This window comes from Zea mays, chromosome 2 (genome assembly GCF_902167145.1).
Source record: "Zea mays cultivar B73 chromosome 2, Zm-B73-REFERENCE-NAM-5.0, whole genome shotgun sequence".
Lineage (NCBI taxonomy): Eukaryota > Viridiplantae > Streptophyta > Magnoliopsida > Poales > Poaceae > Zea > Zea mays.
In genome coordinates, this window is record NC_050097.1 from 242,412,164 (window position 1) to 242,434,157 (window position 21,994).

At 45.0% G+C, this 21,994-nt stretch overlaps 1 protein-coding gene across 5 annotated transcripts; it reads right to left on the minus strand.

Moving 5' to 3' along the window:
• Nucleotides 1-1,852: 1,852 nt before the first annotated feature.
• LOC100277946 (uncharacterized) lies at nucleotides 1,853-21,135 on the minus strand. Of its 5 annotated transcripts, none has more exons than XM_035964702.1 (18): nucleotides 20,758-21,135; nucleotides 19,788-19,861; nucleotides 19,114-19,159; nucleotides 18,687-18,963; nucleotides 18,442-18,584; nucleotides 17,519-17,629; nucleotides 17,205-17,368; nucleotides 16,741-17,116; nucleotides 16,560-16,668; nucleotides 16,149-16,288; nucleotides 15,572-15,709; nucleotides 15,405-15,496; nucleotides 14,649-14,778; nucleotides 14,415-14,573; nucleotides 3,783-3,965; nucleotides 3,157-3,291; nucleotides 2,758-2,829; nucleotides 1,853-2,388 (listed from the first exon to the last, which is right to left on the minus strand). In XM_035964702.1, exons 4-18 carry the CDS (start codon nucleotides 18,778-18,780, stop codon nucleotides 2,167-2,169), a joined length of 2,268 nt encoding a protein of 755 aa, XP_035820595.1. In that variant the 5' UTR covers nucleotides 18,781-18,963; nucleotides 19,114-19,159; nucleotides 19,788-19,861; nucleotides 20,758-21,135; the 3' UTR covers nucleotides 1,853-2,166. The 5 variants fall into 5 exon arrangements, with proteins under 5 accessions (XP_035820595.1, XP_035820594.1, XP_020403213.1 ...); XM_035964701.1 differs by having other exon boundaries at nucleotides 18,858-18,963; nucleotides 20,735-21,106; NM_001151384.2 differs by having other exon boundaries at nucleotides 2,025-2,388; nucleotides 18,858-18,963; nucleotides 20,758-21,109.
• Between the last annotated feature and the right edge of the window lie 859 nt (nucleotides 21,136-21,994).

The window sequence follows — 21,994 nt, forward strand, 5'->3', positions numbered from 1 at the left end:
TCCGCAATAAATGCAAAAGACTGCACAGTCGTATGGGCCTTACGTCAGGCTCGGCCCATTGGCTTATGTCACGAGCCACAAGCCACGCGCCCGCGGCGAGTTTCCGCCTGAGCGGGGAGCGTAGGGCAAGGCCTAGACATGTGCCGGCGCTGGACCCTTGCTTGTGTCGGGGTCCTCTCCGTTCCGGGACCTTGCCAAGGCCCGGACCTCACTCAGGGGGACCTAGCATGTCTCCTCGGGAGCTCCGGACTCGTACTCACAGGGGTCCGGTGTTCCTCTGCGGAGGTCCAGACCCAACAGTGCATCCTGGGATGTATTATCTTTCCTCGCCACGTGGCGCCCTTAGGCCTGCCCATGTGGTGGGGTCGGGTGCCGCTCTCCGTGTGACCTGGAGGTGTCGTACGGGTGCAGCGTCTTCATACTGTAGAAGAGGTTACCCCTGATTCAGGGTACCGACAATGTCATACATAAAATACGACTCTTTTAGCCTTACCTTTTTTTACTCATTTGAAGGTTTTTTTTACAGTTTTAGAGCTAGTTTGAAAATCCCACTTTTCCTAAGAAATATCTATTTTTCCAAGAAAAATTAGTTTATTTTCTCTTAAAAAAATAAGAATCCCTTGAAAAAATGGAGTTGTCAAACTAGTCCTTAAAGTGTGTATTTTGTGCAGTATTTTATAGCGTTTGTATTGTGTGCAGTATTTGTTTAGTTTTATTAAAGTTTACTTTTTTTTTAGAGATTGTATAGTATTTGTTTAATTTTATTAAAGTTTATGTGGCTAACCACTCCCCTGATTGATCTGCCACAAGAAACCGCTAAGTGTCCCTTGTGCACTGAGCAAACTCATCAAGGACTTTTTTGGGAGCAATGATACCAGATAGTATTGGAAGGTCTAAGATCCCTTGCTATTCAAATTTGAGAGAGAGTCAATCTCCTCCGGTATCCTTGCTCTCAAACAAGCCCTAAGCTTGCAAAATTAACTTCTTGATCAAGCCTCGGGCTCACCTTGTCTGACTGGCTTTGTCCTGGTCACAAAGTCTGGTTGTGGATCATAAGTGTGAAATTTGCTTGGAACTCTATATAAGACCATGTTGAACGGTGCCCCCTCTATCCCTGTTGCTGTGTAGGGGACACTTTCTTGCTTCAACGATTCCCCCTTGCACCTACCCTACCGCCTACAGTATGAGGGAGGCTACAATACTCCACCAAGTCGGGTGTGCGGTAGCCGTCCTTGCGCTCGGTTTGAGTGCATGATAGTGTTTTTTTGGAAAATTAGTGATGGATAATGAATAAGTATGAAAAATGATATTTTATGTTTAGAGTGGAGTGTAGAGGGAGAATTAGGGGGAACCGTTGTAGAGAATGAAGATATAGAAGAGAGAGATAGCTGACACGACGGGATAGTAGGTATAGGGGAGAAATTTAGAGACTATTGAAGACGGTCTAAGGCTGGTGCCAATGGAGACGGTAGTAGAGGCGAGAGGGGGCGTATGGGGCGGGAGCTGGGCAAGAGAGAGGCGGAAGGGGGCCATGGTTGCGTCCCCGCCGATAGCACGCCGACAAGTCGACTTTTGAATGATCCACGTGTTGCCAAAAATTTCAAAACAAATGTCATCCTCAGTCCCTCTATAAATATCCCTACTCAAGTGGAGCTCATCCCACACACAATTTCATCTATAATCCCTAGTGCATGCGTTGAAATAAAGATGCGTAGATTACTTAATTCTAAAATATAAAAGCTGATATGGTTATAGGCTGCCTGCAGGTTGTGCACCGAAGCAATAGGGGCGAGAGTGTAGTCGAGAGCGTGTACTCCTCTGAGCATCAGCTTGAAACCAATGGAGCGAAGACTCTGAATAATATACGTGGCAACCTTGACAACATGGGAGAAGATAACAACTCGGCAAATACAACAGTATGTATAGCCACATTTGGAGCAGGGAACAGAAATCTACACCGTTCCAAGTTTTATTCCGCACAAATATGCGAGCATCTGCAGATAGCAGAGGGCAAAAGTGTTCTACTGCCAAAGAATTTGCTCATTGGCCATATTATTAAAAAGAGGGTAGCGTACAGAATTGAACTTGCATCTTTTATACTCGTATATGACGATGTGCATGCATAGGGCGTGAGTAGTGGTGGTGGTTTGCTGATGCAGTGGCTTTCTAGAACAGGAAGTAATTCCGAGACAGTGGCAGTGTGGGTGCTGGTTGGCATGTCAAAACCTCTCCATCAGCGGTCACTGTGTAGGTCTCCGGGTCGACCTCTATTTTCGGGAGGGCGTCGTTGAGCTTCATGTCAAGCTTTGTCAGGCCTCGAACACGGCCTACAGCTTCCACCCTCTTTTCTAGTCTGTACTCCGTTGCGACACCAGCTTCTTTAGCAGCCTGCAGATTGAAAATCCAGGTCAGACAATGTAAACTGGCAAGAGCAAGATAACAAGGCTGCATTCTGCTGGTTCCGTTTTGCTTGGTGCGCAGCGTGCTTCCTGTAGCCATGTCTCTTTAAGAGGAAAAAGGCTACTGTCTAACACCCTGGGCGTGTATAAATTATGTGTAAGAAGTAAGATGGACCTTGGCATCCAAAAACTAATCACAACAATACTTTCTTAGGGCTAGTTTGGGAAGGGAAAATAGAAATCCCTTGGAAAAATGGGGTTTCCAAACTAGCCCTTAGTAATTTTTTGTACTTATATTTTATCAGTTTGAAAAGTCGAGAAAGTCATTTTTCTTGATTGAGGCAGAACCAAACACTACCTTGCTCACAAATGCAATTGAATTGGAACTTCCAGCCTTTCCAAATGCACCAAACATAGGTCGCATCACAACCTGCATCAGAACAAAAAAAACCCATAGATGTTGCAACCTGAGTAAACATATTATATGCACACCATGTTCAAATACTTTAACAATAAGGTGCTATAAATAATGGACAGAATTTTGGAACCCAACTTGTACAGGAAGCAATGCACATATCATTGGGGGTGAACTGATTGAGCTAAAATAGTTTGTTAAAAGGCCAAAAGGGTCAAATGGACAGTGCACATTGTTTGAGGTAGTGAAATTGACTTCTATTTATATGGGCTAAATGGAAACATCATGGTAAAAGTAGACAAATTCTTTATATTCAGAGTATCCATTGAAAGGAGTCCATACAGGTTCAGGTGTTGGAATGCTAGCATTGGGATCACCCATGTTAGCCCATGCAATTGCACCTCCCTTTACAACCAGTTCTGGTTTAGCGCCGAAGAAAGATGGTTTCCAAAGAACAAGGTCAGCTAATTTTCCCACCTGTCAAAAATTGTGTAGCTTCAGTTAGACCTTGGATTGAGATACGAATAGAGGAAACGCTTAGCCAGCAATCACTGGGTGTCAATGTCATGACATACGGAAGGGATCATATTACTAATTAGAGGTATATCAATTAACGGTGCATCAAGTTGAATCTATGCAGAACATGACTTTCAGACAACAGTTTCTTGTATTGTTCCTGATGCAGAATAGTATTTTAAGAGTGACAATTCACACAGTTGCAAAACTGACACAACGGCCACTTTCTAAATTCTATTTAAACAACAAAATATTTTCTACTCTGCACGAGTCTATCTGGTGCACTGAGGAAATAAGACACAATTACACATTGGTTTCTTCAACTTACATCAGGAATACCAAAGTAGTATCATTTCAAGGTACATGGCACAAGATAGCATTGTCAAACTTTAGCTCTTCAGTGAATAAGGAGCAGATAAATAGAATTTTCTCAGTAACTAGATAAGACATACCTCAACAGAACCAACAAAGTCTGAAAACCCATTCACTATTGCTGGATTTATTGTGTATTTTGCTATGTATCTTCTTATACGGAGGTTGTCACTGTCCGGGGCGGCATTAGCGTCACCAGATCCAGGTAAACTACCTCTTTGTACCTTCATCTTGTTTGCAGTTTGCCATGTTCGTGTTATCACCTAGAAAGCCAAAGTTACATAACTAACATAATTGAATCCATAATTTCATCACCTAAAAAGTAGTTACTCAATAGAGGATCTTACTCCTAAACCTAGAGGCACCCTAATTGTTTCACAATGGCTCCCTCGAGAAAGAAAATGTCACCGAGTTAATCATTTTTGTCAGACTGTTCAGCTTAAGGGTTAGGGTCAAGCCTCCGAACAAGCCCCAAACATGTTTATTGGAAGCAAGGTATAGAAAAGGTAGAAATAAAAACTCAGTCGGGGAGGGAAAGACCGCCCTCCCGGTATTATATTAAGAAGAGACCGAAACATGGTCCCAGCCGAGAAAATCCCCGAACCCTGGCCCCCCATCACTAGCGGGCCATCACCGCCCACTCTGCAACGGCCCAGCCGGAGGGTGGCGCGCAGGACGTAACCCGGGAGCGGGCAGGGCACAGCGAGGAGATTTTTTTAACCAAGCCAGAAATTCGCCCCCGAGGGGGATCGAACCCAGGACCTGGAAGTGCTACTCGGAAGCCCTAACCATTACGCTAGAGGCCCTTTCGCAGAAAAGGTAGAAATAACTTGCTAACAGGATAGGACCAGATGTTAGACAAAGTCATGATGACCAACCTAATCATTAGAATGAGAGCAGGTACATCTTGTTGTTCTGCCTAGGCTGTCTACTGCTTAAGCAATGCACTATTTATCCACCAACAGTACTACCATTCATGGCGCAGATGCATTCAGATGGTCACAAGTTACTTTTGTGTGTTCAAAACAAATATGCACTCTAAACTCAACACAAACGCACAGTGGTTCCTTCAACATCTTCAGCTATGAATCTTGAGTTCGCCCCAAAGACAGAGACAGAAAGAAGATGCTTATGAAAAAAAATCTTCTTGAATTGTTCTCAGTATTGGCCTTTCTGCTTTTGGCTAACTAAAGTTGCTAGTAATTCCCTGATTTGTTCTTGGCCACTTGCCAAACAAGCAGCGTCATTACCACATCACCTCCAAAGATAAGAAAAATGTAAGTTGATGTAGGAATCATCATATTAATTGTGTGCAGTGAATTTGCACTAGCATAGCTGTACAAAGCTACTATGCTTTCTAAGGTACATATGTCAGCACTGATGAGCAAGGAGGTCCAGGCTTTCCACATACAGTACCGAAATAAAATAAGGAAGGGTTTCTTATGGAGAGGGAGAAAGGAAGTAAGGGGAGGTCATTGCTTAGTTGCTTGGAAAAAAGTATGCAGGCCACAGAATTTGGGGGGGTCTAGGAATTTCTAGTTTCCCTGAACTTTGTTGGGCCCCCAGAATGAGATGGCTATGGCTGAAAAAGACTGACCCCACCAGACCTTGGAGTGATCTTCCTGATCAAGTTTCAAGTAAGGCCAGATCCTTCTTTTCTGTTGTGCTGGTCACTGAGGTTGGAAATGGTTCTAATACTCTTTGTTGGACTGATAAGTGGATTAATGGAAAGAGAGTTTCTGATATAGCCCCAAGTTTATTCAGTCTAATACCAAAGCGAATTGCTGCTAAAAGAACTGTTTAGGATGCTCTGCCTAATAGAGGATGGATTGCTGACATTAGAGGGGCCTTGACTGTGGGTGCACTAACGGGCTATCTTCACCTCTGGAATTCAGTGCTGCAACCAAACGTTGAGGACCATCATATTTTCTCTGCTGCAACTGATGGGAACTATTCTGCACGCTCAGCTTACAAGGGTCTATTTACTGGTTCAATTCCTTTTGATCACCATGAAAGAATCTGGAAATCTTGGGCTCCACCCAAATGCAAATTCTTTTTATGGCTGGTGGTGCAAGAGAGATGTTGGACTGCTGACAGATTGGAGAGAAGAGGCTTGATTCACCCTCCCAGGTGCCCTCTTTGTGATCAAGAGCCAGAGACCATTAACCACTTGCTGGTGTCTTGTGTCTTTTCTAGGGTGGGCTGGTATAACATCCTTCGGAAATTTGGTATTCACAGCTTATCGCCTATCCAGAGTGACACAAAGTATATGTTGTGGTGGAAAAGAGTTTCTACCATTGTGTCTGGTTTGAATAGGAAAGAATTGGACTCCTTGCTTATTCTTTTTTCTAAAACGCGCAGGAGAACTGCGCATTAGATATATTAAGATAGAAGAAACACCAATGGTCTAAAGAAGACCAGAGTACAGAGTAAAAAAAATAAACATCCATCTAGAAGACAGCCAAAACTGCCCCTAAACTAAGGCCAGATGGTGCCCAGATCTTTGGCACCCGTGAGACACCACCTCTGAGCGTCGTCTTTGATGTTCTGAATAATCTGGTTGCCACTAGGAGCATCCCCCTCAAACACACATTTATTCCGCTGCTTCCAAAGCCACCATGCCACCAACATCACAAGGGAGTTAATCCCTTTGCGCAGCGCATGAGGGACCTTGGCCTCCAAATTGGCCCACCAATCTTGGAAAACCAAATCAGCCCTTGTGGGGGAGAACTGCCGCAGATTAACCAGGGAGAAAATCCTAAACCGCACTTCCCTAGAGAAGACACAAAACCGCACTTCCCTAGAGAAGACACAAAACCGCACTTCCCTAGAGAAGACACAAGAAATTAAAGATGATGCATTGTTTCATCCTCTTGATCACAAAGGGGGCATTGAACAGGATAGTCCATACCCTCTTCGCCAAACGATCTGCAGTCCAGCACCTATCTTGAGTCGCGAGCCAAAGAAAGAACTTGCATCTTGGAGGGGCCCAGTTTCTCCAAATAAGCTCAGCAGGCGCAAAACCCACATTTCCCATCATAAAACGATCATACGCCGATTTGGACGAGTAAGAGCCTGAGGAGGAAGGTGTCCATATGTGCTGATCTGGAACATCTGATAACAGTCGAACCTCCCAAACAAGATCCCAGATCTGGAAGAATTCGGAGAAAGCCATAGAGGAGAAATTTCCCCTAATGTCAAGAACCCAACTGCTACCATTAATTGCTTCCTGGACAGTTCTTGACCTCACAACCTTCTTGTTAACAGCAGCAAACAGTGAAGGAGCCCAATCTGCAATTCTTTTGCCGTGCAGCCAGCGATCAGTCCAAAATTTGGTCAGTTCCACTGCCCACTACTGACTGAACCGATGCAGCAAAAAGGGCAGCAGCATTGGGATGAACTTGGACATCCAAGAAAGCCCACGGCCGCTCAGGTTGTGTTTTCTTCAACCATAACCATCTCATATTTTTTTTTCTGGAATACGCAGGAGAGTTGCGCATCATTGCATTAATAGAAGAATAGGAAAGGGGGATAGAACCCCGGTACAGAACACACACACCACTTAGAGACTAACTAAGGATCACCGACTATCATGGAGGAAACACGACCCACAACGCTGATCTAAGCTAGCAACTCATCAACTTGGAGGAAGGACAGGGCCTTGGCTCCCGTCAAGGACCATAGCACCGCCTCTTCCCTAGCCACTCTAAGGGCTGTGACCAGGCTGGGATTACAACCATCAAAGACGCATCTATTCCTATGCTTCCAAATGGTCCAAGCACCTAGGATCACTAAAGAATTAAAACCTTTTCTCAAAAAATCAGATGCCCGAGAGCTGCTAGACTTCCACCACGACTCAAAGGAATCCTCATGAACTGGACACAGTTCCTGCAGCCCCACTGAACTAAGGAAATGAAACCAGAACTGTTTGGCAAAAACACATTTGACCAGCAAATGATTCATGGTTTCAGCCTCTTGGTCGCACAGGGGGCACTGCTCAGGTCGGTCTAGTCCTCTTTTTATAAGCCTGTCAGCAGTCCAGCACCTATTATGTTCCACAAGCCATATAAAGAACTTGCACTTTCCAGGAGCCCAAGATTTCCACACACGTTCTGCTGGTTCGAACTGAACCGAACCAAGGAAGAGAGCTTTATAAGCAGAACTAGTTGTATACTCCCCTGAAGCGCTGAATTTCCATAAGTGGCGATCCCTTATTCCAGGTTGGAGCACAACTGCATCAAGCACTTCACAAAGTTCCAAGAATTCAGCAGTGACTCTAACTGAAATTGCCCCATTCACATCGGAGATCCACTGAAAATTAGGGAGCGCATCTTTGACCAACCGTCTGTTGGCAAGACGCGGGGGCACCAAATCAAACACTGCAGGAGCTATGTCCTTAATACATTTCTCATCCAACCATCTATCCTTCCAGAAGAGGGTATTGGCTCCATCACCGAGCTTAGTAATAATGGCTGCAGCGATTAGATTTTTAACCACCTTACATACACGAGTGGGGAAGTCCGTCCAAGGCCTACTGGGGTCTGTTTTCTGCAGCCATGGCCAACGAGCTCTCAGAGCCCACATAGGTTCTTTAGCTCACTAATCCCAAGACCACCCAGCTCCTTGGGACAGGTAACCTTAGGCCAAGCCAAGAGGCAATGACCACCACGGAACTCTTTCCTGCCCCTCCAGAGGAAGCCCTTCCTCAGCTTATCAATAGCTTTGATGGCCCAAACAGGAAGGTCGAGTGCCAAAGCTGCATAAATCATCTTTGCCGTCATGACAAACTGCACATGAATAGCTCTACCAGCCCTGGTCATAAGTTCAGCTTTCCATCCTGGCAGAAGGCTAGCTACTCTATCAACGATGGCCTGAACCTGGTCCCTTGTGAGTTTCTTGGGAGACAAAGGCAGACCAAGGTACTTACATGGAAAATCTGAAATATTACATGGCAGCAAGTCTTGTAAACAATTCAAATCTTCTTCCCCACAGCAGATTGGGAACACACTACTCTTCTGGATATTAGTCCTTAGACCCGAAGCTGAACCAAATAAATGAAGAATATCCATAACCATACTGATGTCTGGGGCAGTCGAACATAGAAATATCACTGCGTCATCCGCGTACAGCGAGATACGGTGCTGCATATTCCTTGAAGAGAGAGGTTGAAGAAGCCCTTCCTCAGAAGCTCGCTGCACAAGCAGATTCAAGACATCCATTACAAGAATAAACAATATAGGCGATAGTGGATCACCCTGCCTCAGCCCGCGTTGATGCCCAATCCATTCCCCTGGCAGACCATTTAGTAAAATCCTGGTAGAAGAGGTAGCTAACAGCCCACTTATTATATCACACCAGATCTGTCCAAAACCAAGTTTTTTCAAGACCTCGAGAAGGAAGGCCCACGAAACCGAGTCAAAAGCCTTTGAAATGTCAAGCTTGAGAAGGATACGAGCCTGCTTCTGACAATGTAGGAATTTGGTCGTCTGCTGGACTAGCATAAAGTTGTCCAGAATAAACTGTTTCTTAATAAAAGCGGTTTGATTGGGGGAAACCATATTTTGCAGCCGGCCTGCTAACCGGTTAGCCAACAATTTAGTCACCAACTTCGCGAAACTATGAACCAGACTTATTGGGCGGAAATCCCTCACACTAGTGGCCCCCTCCACCTTGGGAAGAAGAGTAATGAAAGCTGAATTCAGAGGACCCAGGTTTCTGAAATTTCTAGCCCAAATGCAGTGAACGGCCGCCATGAAATCAGTCATGATTACCGACCAGCAGCTTTTGTAAAATCTACCAGTGAACCCGTCGGGACCCGGGGATTTGTCCGAAGGAAGGGCCTTAATTGTATCCCAGACTTCCTCCTCCGAGACAGGCACATCAAGGGCAGCAAGGTCATAAGATGGCATCCCTAGAGCATCCAGATCCACTGTAACATTCCTTATTTCTGCAGTACCAAGTAACCCTTGATAAAAATTAAAGAAGGCTGCTGCCTTTCCTTCCTGGGCGGTCCAGATCTGCCCATCCTCTGAGTGAATTGCTGCAATGAAATTCTTTTTCTTCCTGAACCTTGTTTGTGCATGGAAAAAAGAGGTATTGGCATCCCCTTCTTTGAGCCATCCAATCCGCGATTTCAACCTTGCCATGGTACGAGAAATAGAGGAGAGGGCAAGGGAGTGCTTTTTGAGCATGTTTCGGAGCCACAATTCAGCAGGAGATAAGGAGCGATTGTCTTGCGCCACCTCTAATTGATGTAGGAGCTCCCTAGCCATCTCAAGCTGCAGCTTAATCTTCCCAACTTTTTTGTCATTCCAGCTCTGCAAACATCTAGCCGTTGCTTTTAATTTCTTGGCCAAGGTGATAAGTGGGCAAGGCCCTGCAGGAACAGACGCTCAGGCCTGAGTTACCACATCAAGAAAACCCTCCATCTTAGTCCAGAATGCTTGGAAGTGAAACCTCCCTTTTCCTCTGCTGAAATCATGAAACCCAAGCAGCAAAGGGCAATGGTCGGAGTCATCCGTGGCTGAGCTCTGGAGAAGAGAATCTGGGAATTGTTCCTCCCAATCTGTTGTGCAGAAAACCCTATCCAATTTGACCAGGGTAGGATTAGAGTGCCCATTTGACCATGTATATTTCCGGCCAATCAACGGAATTTCATTAAGAGCCAAGTCATTTGCCCATCTCCTGAATCTACCCATCATGGCACGGTCTAAGTTATTATTATTCTTCTTCTCTTCCTCCCTTAAAATCAGATTGAAGTCCCCGAGCACAAGCCACGGCCCAGTACAGAGAGCTCTTACTTCTCTAAGAGACTGCAAAAACTGAATCTTGTCACGGTTCCCTTGTGGACCATACACACATGTAAGCCACCAAGGAGAGCTGGTGCTAGAATGAAAATTCACAGAGACGCTATATTCATCCACCCTACTGCCAGCACAAACACCAATGCTATTTTTCCAAGCTACCAAGATGCCACCACTAGCACCAATAGAAGGTAGGAAAACAAAATTATCAAAAGCTGGTCCAAGCATCCGCAATAAAAGGAACCGAGAAACATCCACCATTTTAGTCTCTTGAAGACAAACCACATCAACTCGAGCTGAATCCACCAAAGTGCGTACAGCATCCTGCCTAGCAGACCCATTAAGGCCTCATACATTCCAGATTAGAATTTTGGAGGGATCCATAAGGAATGAAGGAAGAACGACTACCAGTGAGGGACACCCAATATATCAGCAGATTGGTCCGCCTTGCAGCATCTCCAAAGGCCTAGACCACCCAAATAGCGCTGCCATGGCCGTGATCTGCACCTCTGAAAGCCCTTTGCTGAAAACCCTGGCATACTCATCAAGGTCTTCAGGCCTTAAACTTTCAGTTTCTTCAGCATTCCCAATACCCAGTTCCTTCAAGATACGCTTCTTGCCCTGCGTGGCCGGTGGAGGAGGAGGCAGCCTCTCCACTCCTACTCCAGCGACCCTTCTGCTGCGTCGGGGTACCACCTCATTGGCTGTAGCTTTGCCTTGTCGCAGCCTTCTGACTGGCGCCCTCAGAATCCCACCTGCTGGTTTGGTCAGCCTATCAATAAACTTTATAGCAGCCGTAGGGGGGGCGTGGACGTGTCCAACAGCTGCTTTGGTTGACTATCCTTCTTCCTCCTCTGCCGAAAATATGTAATGATGGGGCTTTTCCGTGCGAGGCGACGCGAATTTCGCACATCCACCAAGGCTGACTTCTGCCCACCCATGTCGACTGTGACCCGAGACGGGGATATCGGGGGTGGCACCTGTATGGCCTGCTCCTTCTCGCATCCTCCCAAAGTGCAAGAATCTGCCGGAGCCCTCAAGGGTGAAGAGGGGGAAGATGGTCCTGGCAGGGAGGAGTGAGATGGGACACCACCGGACAGCCCCGATGCCGCTGCTACTACCCCCGAGCTGAAAAACGGTCCAGCCACCAGGGAAAGTGGGCCGGGGTTAGAATCTGCACCCAAAGAGACATGAGTCATCACAGCCTCCACCATGCAGGCCTGACCATTTGTCCTGTCGTTGCTCTTTTTAATATCCACTGACGACTCAAGCATAGCCCCAATATTTAACTCCTTGAAAGCAGTGATATGCTCCTCTAAATTAGAGGGATCCTTCTGTTGGTCATCACCCAACTCATCCTCCTGTTGGTCACCACCCAACACTTCCTGTGAAACAACCACATGGCGGGGACAGATTGGCAGCGGCCCTAGCCTCTCATGCACGGGGCGCCGAACGGCTAACGCTCCAACAGGGCCTCCCTGCCCTACCGGAGAAGCTTGTTGCAGGCGACGTCGACGAGACCTAGTGTCCTGATCATCATCAGACACCGGCGGCGACAGAGGAGGGGAAACATCGCCCGCCGGCGGAGAGATCAGAGACACCGAGGCCGTCACCCAATAAGCAAGAAGATGCTTCACAGTGGTACCCACTTCAAAACTCTGAGCCGGCTCCGGAATCAAGAGATCAACAGCCGCCGGAATGAGCTCTGGATGCCGGCACCAACCAAGAACCCTGAAGGAAGAGAAGTCCAAACGAGCAGCAGTGTCAGGATGAAGCTCCAGAGCCGTGCAGTGCACTCGCAACAAACTTCTTGCAGTTTCCAGACTCCATGCGTGCAGCGGGATTCCCTCGAAACTCACTGTCACGAAGGAAGGGAGGGAAACCGCTTCAGCGTGTGCAAGCTTTGACCACTTGATGAACTTGAAAGAACCAGAAGGGGAGTTGAGAACAGCTCCGTTGTTGAAGACACGCAACGCCGCTTGCTCATTTTGCATGATAATAATGAAGTCTTCAGGCGCTGAACGGTGAACTGAAAAACTTGCAGGATCAAAATCATACTCCGCTGCAACTTCTGCCGCCAAAAGCTCAGCTGACACCGGCGGCCGCGAACCAATGACCATGACAAACAGAGCACACCGCCGAAGATTGTTCTCCACCAGAGTTAAATCCCTTGCACGCTCAAGGACGCAAACCGGTCGTGCCGCCGAACCTGCAGACTTCACCACGGCCGGCTGATGGGAGGGTAGCCGAGCAGAGCAAATATCATCCACTGGTGGCACGCTAGCAGCGCCCCCAGAACGGGGCCTTCTCCCCCTGGTGCGATGACGACCCTTCTTGCCACGATGCAACGACTGTCCAGGCCCATCCTCAGCAGCAGCTTGTCGACCTTGATCCATGGGGGGGGGCGATCTTCCTCCAGACCAGCCTTTGCTTAGAGAACGGTTGTGAGGCCTCCACAGGTTGTCTGCCTAAACGCTCCCACACAGAGCGCCCGACGGACGGAGCTTTGGCCACGTCAAGCCTTTGATCGACGAGTGGTTGCAGGCCAAGACGTTCCCGCACAGCGCGCCCGCCGGACGAAGCTTTGATCACGTCGTGCTTTTGAACGGCGCCAGGGCATCCAGCAGCACGGTGGCCTGGCCGTCGGCAGCGCAAGCAGCAAGACGGACGACGGCACTCAGCCGCACGATGGGACACCGCCAAGCAATTGAAGCACCTCCCCCGGAGATCCAGTGGGACCGGTCGACGGGGAAAGGGAGGGCGGGGGCGTTCAGCCAATCGACGACGACGACGAGACCACCTTGTCTCCACTTTAATCCAGCCCTCAGCGTCTGATGGTGGCGTGGCTCTGGGCTGTCGATGGCTATCGGGGTAGTTCTTCAGCCTCACGATCGGGAGGGGCCGCTCCGATGCGATGTTGGTGGAGGCCGCCGGCCGAGCACGAGCCGCCGGCTGGGAAAGCACAGCCGCACAAAAGGTCTTTGCGGTGGTCGTCCCACCAACACCAATGGGGTTGTCGATACGAAGCCTTCTCGCCGGCGAGAGTGGGTCGTAGTCCGCCCAACGCTGTGCCTTGGAGCGCCCGGCTCTGAGAGACGACCCAGCAGCAACGGACGACGAAGAAATAGGACCAGGCGCGCAGGGAGAAGAGGAGGCCGCCGGGAAGGGAGCGGCGGCCGGGAAGGTGGTCACAGAACCCGGGGTGGGTGTCGGCGAGAGGCTCTGGGGAGGGCAATGGGCGGCGCCGGCGAAGGAGGGGGTGGAAGACGAAGCGTGGGGGGTGGAGGCCGAAGCGGCCTGGGCGGGAGCCGAGGCGGCCAGGGCGGGAGCCGAGGCGGCCATCTCATATGTGACTGCATAACCATCTCATATTGAGGGACCAGCCCATAACTTCAAGATTTGGAACACCTAAACCACCCAAAGTCAATGGTAAACACACCTTCTGCCAATCCACTAAACAGTGCCCTCCTTTGATATTTTTGTGGCCTTTCCAGAGGAAACCCCTCCTAATCTTGTCAATGGCTTTGGAGGCTTGGATGATTTGGAAACTCGGAAATAGAGTGGTGTTTGATGGTGTGACACCTAGTCTCTCCCTGCTGCTGGAATTTGTTCATGGGAAAAGGGAGAAATGGCAAGTTGCTGGAGGAGCAAAGGGCCTATCTTTTTTTAGCCGGCTCTACTACTGCTCTTGGAGGATTGTAGTTGTTTTAGCAGTGTGTTTTTATGGATCGTTTTATGTATGCGTGTGTCTGGCCTCCGTAAGGAGTGCTTTGTATCGGGGTCCTCTTGGGCCCCTCCCATACTTTCTTTCTTAATATAATGGGGCGTAGTTCTCCTGCGTTTTTCGAGAAAAAAACTATGTAATTTCTTAATAACGAGAATGAAATTTTTAGGATTTATGTGTCAAACCTCTCCAACGCGCCCCATGGCCTGTGAATCAGATGATATAATACTTATGGCTCCCATGTCATGCAATATGTCCTCAGCAGCAATTGTTTCAGCTCGAATTCTAGACTCGGCAAATGCTACATCTTCTGGAATGTTTTTATCAAGGTGGTGACAAACCATCTGCACTATAATCACAACATATTACCATGAAAATTGTACACTGTATCTACAGTGCTGAATTGGATAATTGCATACCAGCATATCAAGGTGCTCGTCTACAGTGTTCGAAGTAAATGGCCGGGTAGGATTTGTTGAAGAGGGCAACACATTTTTTACCCCACAAACTTTGATGATGTCTGGAGCATGACCGCCACCAGCACCTTCACTGTCCACAAGACAGTAAGAACATGATGAGAAAATTGACAGGTACAATCCATTAACACATATCACAGATAAATATTGACACTACAAAGTAGACAACAATATTGGACGAGAAAATTTGTCTTCTCAGAAGATAAGAGGCCATCTAAATAGTGCAGATTTGTGGTTCTGGAACTCTTTGGTGTAGTGGATGGCTACATCATAGGTGAGGCTGGGTTGCAGGGATAGAGAAGATTGCGAAGATAAATAGATCAACCGCATGATCAATCAAATGGGTACCATTTGCTCTCCGTATAACAGTCTTCAACTAATTTTTGATCATATGTCTAACCAAATACATGTATCTATCTTTGACAGTTTCAACAAACTAAGATACGAAGGGAGCCTTAGATGCCTTTCCTACAGCTGATGCTTTTTTTCCTCCTTTGGTAGCTGAGCTGCACATGACAGATCATGTATTTGTCTATGAATCTATGCAGTCACAATTTCAACAAAAAAAGATTTTTAAAATAATTTCCACAGTTTTTTTAAATGAGGGTATTTATGACAAAGCACAAGGAGAAATTCAGATGCAAATTAACCTGTATAAATAAAATAGAATGATTGCATTTTACTTCAGTTGTTTCATACCTGTGATATGTATGTATGGCTCTACCTTTAAAAGCTGCGATTGTATGCTCCACGCAGCCTGATTCATTTAAGGTATCTGTGTGTATATTGACCTGTCAAAATCAGGTAAACATTAAAATAAATAAACCACAATATACCATAAAGACTAGATAACATTAGACACTTACCTGAATATCAAAATCTTCTGCAACAGATAAACAATTATCTATCGCGGATGGGGTAGTTCCCCAATCTTCATGCAGCTTCAAACCCATTGCTCCAGCTTTAATGATTTCAGCCAATCCTTCAGGTTTTGAAGTATTTCCCTGCTCAGTTTACAAAGAGGAACATGTACAATCATACTTGGAACAACAATAGTGTTGACATCGAAAATGTGAAAATTCACTTCCCTTGAATGTTTTAAAGTATTAATCAACAAGCTACACCCTCCAGTCAAAAATAGGTGACAGTTTGGGAATTGACACATTTGCCAAAACATAACTGTGGCCTAAATTTTTATAACAGTTTTTCAAACATAGAAAAATTATATTATTATAAAAACAACTTTTGGATGCACATGTATTTGTATCATCAAGCATTAGCATTTTCACAAGTACACTTTTTACTGTACTACATTCAGACTGTTTACTCAATGTCCACCTTGAAACAAGTTTGGTATGAGACTGCAGCTAATTTAGCATTGCATGTTATGTATCCAATACTGAATTTTCTAATAGTTTAATTTCACAGCATACAGATTTATACCTTGCCTGTGAATCCCATGTTAATTGGCAATTGATCAGTGGACTGCAACATTAATTTCAATTGAGATGGTGCTGGAGTGCAAGTTGTGGCACAAGTTCCATGTGCTGGTCCGGTTCCACCACCCACCAATGTCGTGATGCCTACACAAATATAGATATAACTTAAAGTTTTCATGTATATCACTGACTAACCTGGGTCACATGGCACATAAGACACACATCATATTTGAAACTTAACTAAGAAATATATTTTCAAACATAAAAAATTTACAAGCAACCAAAGCTCTGCCAGAATGATTTACCCCAGTGTTGATTTGATACCCTTTGTTTGTAAAATGGTGAAATTTCCATGATAATCAAATGAAGTGTATTTGGTTGCACCTAATATATGGTAGAAGTCAAGAAGCCTAACCGCTTGCAATTGCCTCTTCTGCCAACTGAGGACATATAAAGTGGACATGGCAATCTATGCCACCAGCAGTGACAATCATGCCTTCAGATGCAATAACTTCAGTATTGACCTGCAATTTCATGAAATTTTATCTCTTTTCTTTAGCAAATTAATATGGAACGTTCAGTAAATAGTTAGTTACCCCAACAATCATGTTGTTATGGACACCATCCATGACATCAGGGTTTCCAGCCTTTCCAATAGCAACTATAAGTCCACCTTTTATACCGATATCAGCCTTGTATATTCCGGTATAATCAATCACAACAGCATTTGTTATAACTGTATCTAGGCAGAAAGATTCTGGGTACCCTGAAGCTTGTCCCATGCCATCACGCAGAACTTTTCCACCGCCAAATATGCACTCATCACCATAAAAGGCGAAGTCCTTTTCAATCTCAGCATAAAGATTGGTATCACCAAGCCTAATCTTATCACCGGTGGTAGGTCCATAAATGCTCGCATACTTCTCATGATCAACAGTACAGTCAAATGAACCATCACCAATAATACCTTCCCTGCATATAAACTTAAAAGATAAATTTAGGCCAAAAAATAAATAAAACGATTTTGTCATTGGCCGTCAATAAAATAGGAAGGATCAACCTTGCATCTGGATAATCTTCATGTCCAAAACTATTTGCATTAACCTTCTGCATCACCACATTAAGACTTGAACTGTCAATAGGACCATCAGCAATGCCATTTCCACCTTTGATTACCTTATGACCTCCGATGCTTACAAGTATAACACTTTTTGCATCCCCTGGCTGAGAAAAAATATAGATATCAGATTCTGAAAGGTTTTAAAGTGGTGTGTGCAGTACATTTATTAAAACAAGTAGGAGGGTAAGTACAAGAATATAGTCTTAGCATCTTTGAACTGAAAATTGCTATAAGCATGGATGGAATGTGAGCACCTCAAACCGAACAGCTGTTCCAGCAAGTATGTTCAACCTCATGCCATAGGCCCTTTTCCTATCAAAAACCAGATAAGGATTGGTCTCTATAAAATGGTAATGGCTTCCAATCTGCAAGATCAAACAATATTTGGAAATTTTCATGAGAGTTACAAGAGGTTTGTAATTTAAAAAAAAACGCTTACATCTTCAATAAATAGTAAATGAGGGAGTAATGCCATGTAAATTGAACTTATTAAACATGGTTTAAATTGGATCCAAAATGCTAGTTGGATCAAAGTAACATCACAAGAAACAAAGTTTAGTAATAAGAGGACTTTGACTTGAACAAGGCCAAGATAATACAATTATTGACTCAATGAAAGAGGGTCGTTTCCCTGAAAAAAAAGGGAAGGGGAGGGAGACGTCAACAGTCAACATTACACAATCTAATGGATGAGCAAAATGTATCTTGTTTTCTGAAAAGTTTCATAGTCCTATTCTTGAAATTTATTTGTAAAATGGACATAGATACTAAGATAATAATGTCACATTCAGTACATACCATCACCTACACGTAGTTTGAAACACGCGTACAAGTTCAACATAACATGGTGGAACAGGGCAAATGTTCTCTGGATTTATTAGTATTAACAACAGTATTACATGTCTGCCAGTTCAAAAACATGTCTCGCCACAAGTGGTATGGGGTGTTAAAACATTAACCAGAAGGGATGCCAACATGGCATTGATTAAGACTGAATTTAACTATTCGGGATGCAATTTCAATTTTCAACAAATGAGTAAGCCACCTATCTCCTCTTTAGAAAATTAACAAAAAAAACTTACATTTTTTTTTATTTTGGCAGCAAAAGGATAAGTAGGAAACAAAGTCTTTGCAGGTTTGCACCAGGGTCCAAACAAAAATACCCAGGCGTGCTCACCTGAATGGGTCTGTCTGCCTTGTTAACAACCTTCAGAGATAAAGCCCTGCGATGAAGGTTTAGGACTATGCGACTAGAACTGTAATGTATTTCACCAGGATATTCTTCAACGTCATCGCTGGAAAACTTTTCAGGTGAAGGCACTGCAACATTTAAATGATATTGTGTACAGTCCTTTTTTATTTACTTTTTTTCATTAATAAAGGCTTTGTTGTTGTTGTTGTTTTCCATTAATGAACTCTTACTGAATAGCACAATACATGAAAGACTTTCAGGGACATAACTGCCCTTGAAAAACATTCTTAAAAAGGCAGATCTCCACAGACTCCATAACCACATCAATCAAGTCTGTAACCATATAAATTAGAAAAATCATGAACATAATTGAACCAGACATGCTCATTAGAATCAATGACCTGGGAGAAAAGAACCATGCAATGCTAGCTCCAAATTTCCGTCATCCAAGGAGATAGGGTCGTGTACAGTAACTAGTTTTGTTCCATCCACAAATGTTCCTTCAACCTAGATCACATGGTAAAAATTGATACAAAAAATTGCAAAAATCTCACACATAGTTTCCCACTACTCTCTGACCCATGTAATGCTTCCATAGGAAATCTGGATGCATATGGATGAAAGTAGTAAGTATTATATACTATGAGCAAAGAACACCTGCACAGTATGTAAAAGGTATGGAACAGCTGGAAGAACTTGTCTCCTGGTAGGCAAACGAAAAGAAAAAACTATCAGAGCTTAAGGGCTATATGATTATATCACAGCAAGTGAACTACATGAAGACAATATACAGAAACGCAAGATGCCATGTAGAAGCAGGGGATAAAGGTCATAAATGAATTTCAGTAAGACATAATGTTTTTTTCCTTTTTTTGTTTAGGTAGATGATCAACTGACACATTCATTGAGATGAAGTCGCAAGCATTGTACTGTGACATATAAAAAGGCATATCTCAAATATATTTCATCTCAAAACAATGATGTGTGCATGTATGAAATAACACAGGCCGTCTTCTACATCTCATCCCCCATCCCACCCATAAAATCTCACATAATAACCTGAGTACTTGAAACAAGCAGTCAAGCACATATCTGAGAAGCTATTCTTGATGCATTTAGGCATTTTAATGTATCCATTCAGAAGTGAGGTGCTGTTAAATTTTTTGACAGACATTAAAAGTAATTTGAAGGCAATTGAAGATAAAGTCTCCTATTATCATCTGATGAGTGAAGCAATGCCAGGTCTTGATGGTAGACGCATTATAGATAAACGTAAATATGTAATGATGCAGGAAAGCACAGCAAGAAATTTACTAAGTAGGCAAACCCACCTGCCCAATAGTTGTTTCCCCAGGTCCATGAGGTCTGTCACGGTTTTGTCTCCATCGCGAATAAGCTCAAGAATCTGTATCATCAGGGAGAGAGGTAGACTTAGTTCAGCCATGCCAGCCAAACCAAATATGCCAACAAAGCAAAGTGGCCTCCAGGCGAGCAAAATCAGGAACACCTTACAGTGGAGGGTAAATGCAGTTAGCATCTTCCCTTCCATCTGGGATCAAGGGGTCATTCCCCATTTGAATGGCTGGTCTCGAGGAAAGGGAAAAATAAATATATAGTACAGAAAGAAGATCTATGATATACACAAATTCAATATTTAAATAAAAGGCAATCCTTCCTCTTTTGTCTTGATCTCCTTTCTTTAATCTTATTGGATCATGGTTAAGAGTGGTAATGGATCATGATCCAAATGTTTCTTCACAATTTGTTTAAATCCTTAACTAATTTTAGTTCAAAAATAAATAGAAATATAGCCCGATGCCCCGATCCTAATCTGACCATATCCTTAAATTTTATAATGTAAAATTTATAGTTCATTACCACCCCTAGTCATGGTTCAGTATTCTAATCCACCGTTTAAATCCTCAGAATCTGAACAACCACTGCATATATAGGATATACTGTAGCACAAATGGTTTCAGGCTCTCGGCGTTGTTTTCTGGGACAAGTCCTTGCCCTTCTCCCTCGTGCAGTCATGCTACTTCCATTCCACCAAATTAAAGGAGGCAGGAGGGCACTGAAGACAAGGCGCGGAATGTCCGATCCAAAAAGAAACAAAACGCCCGCACTGATCAGCTGGCTCAGTTCTGCGTTGACCTTGCGGGCGGGCATGCGCAGGCGCGGCGTGACACACACACACGGTATCCCGTTTTGACTAGCAGCCTAGCAGACGTGGGATGGGATGGCGGGACGGCGGCGTCCAGAGACCGAGGGCACTGACCGGGGAGCAGCGAGGGGGCTGACCTGCGCGGCGATGAGCGCGACGGCCTCGGTGTAGTTGAGGCGGAGGCCCCGGGCAAGGCGCTTCTGCGCGAGGAAGCCGGCATTGTGCAGCGCCAATTTGTCCGCCTCCCTCGGCAGCAGCCTCATGCCTCCTCCTCTGAGGTCAGCGGCGCGAAGGGGTAGTGATCGGAACGGCGGACCTCCCCGTCGCGGGCGAGAGAAGGGCGATAAGGCGAGCGAAAGAGAGAGGGGAGCGGAGGGAGAAGTCGCCGCTGACGCTGCCGGCGGGGAGCAGCAGTTGCGATATGGTTGGCTACTTGGAGTCTTGGACGGATTCCCGAGCGAATCTGCGGGGGACAGGTGGGTGCTAGGCCCGCTGGCCCTAGACCCAGCAGCGCTCCTATACATTTTGTAACAAGCAATAATCTTTTATTCTGTCAAACTACCCCACTACAAATTTGGATTGTTTTAAAATACCCACTTACAACTTTTATTCTGTCAAACTTCCCCCTACAAATTAGGGAGGTCCTCAATCTGTAATCAGTTGCTCGGGCTTGGCTCATTTAAGCAGCTCGCTTAGCCAAACAAAAAACATAGCCATAACTTAACTGAAATTAGGCTTGGCTCATTTAGAAAGGGTTGAAAGAGACTCGTCCTATGTGGTCTTCTCAACGGGGAGTATGTTCTTTGGGACCAAACCCTGTGAAACAAATCACCTATGTCTTTGTGTCAATCTTGTGTTGCGATTCTTCCTCTTCTCTCTCTCTAAGTTCTCTTGCTTGCAATCATTCTTGAGTTAGCTCCCAAAGTTATCCATATTAATTGAGCAACTCATAGCAAGAAGAACTACCTTCCGCACTCCAATTTCATCATTACTCATACTAACGCTAACCCCTGGTGAAGTTCGTGTTCAAATATTATAATTTTCATGTTTCGCTTATTCTCCCCCCCCCTCCCCTCAAGGCGACTCTGAGGATGCAAAACCGATCAAGACTGTTATTGATACAAATGGTCATATTGACTTAGATGGGGGAGGTACAATTGTTGATCAAAAGCTTTTTCGCTCAATAATTTGTAGTTTGCTATACATTACAGTATCTATTTCCGATGTTATGTTTAGTGTATGCATGTGTGCTCGGTTTCAAGCATCGCCTATAGAAGATCGCTTGAAAGCTGCCAAAAGAATTCGAAGATATTTGAAGCATACCCCCAATATTGGTCTATGGTATTCCAAGGGTGCTCAATTTGAGTTAATTAG

What these genes read in the sequence shown, in the direction of transcription:
- LOC100277946 (NM_001151384.2), bottom strand. Translation starts at nt 20,883, where the DNA reads ATGAGGCTGCTGCCGAGGGAGGCGGACAAATTGGCGCTGCACAATGCC. An exon ending in AGGCAGACAGACCCATTCAG is followed by an intron (nt 17,630 to 18,441) that starts GTGAGCACGCCT and finishes TTGATCTTGCAG; the next exon opens with ATTGGAAGCCATTACCATTT. An exon ending in ACGAGCACCTTGATATGCTG is followed by an intron (nt 14,574 to 14,648) that starts GTATGCAATTAT and finishes ATTATAGTGCAG; the next exon opens with ATGGTTTGTCACCACCTTGA.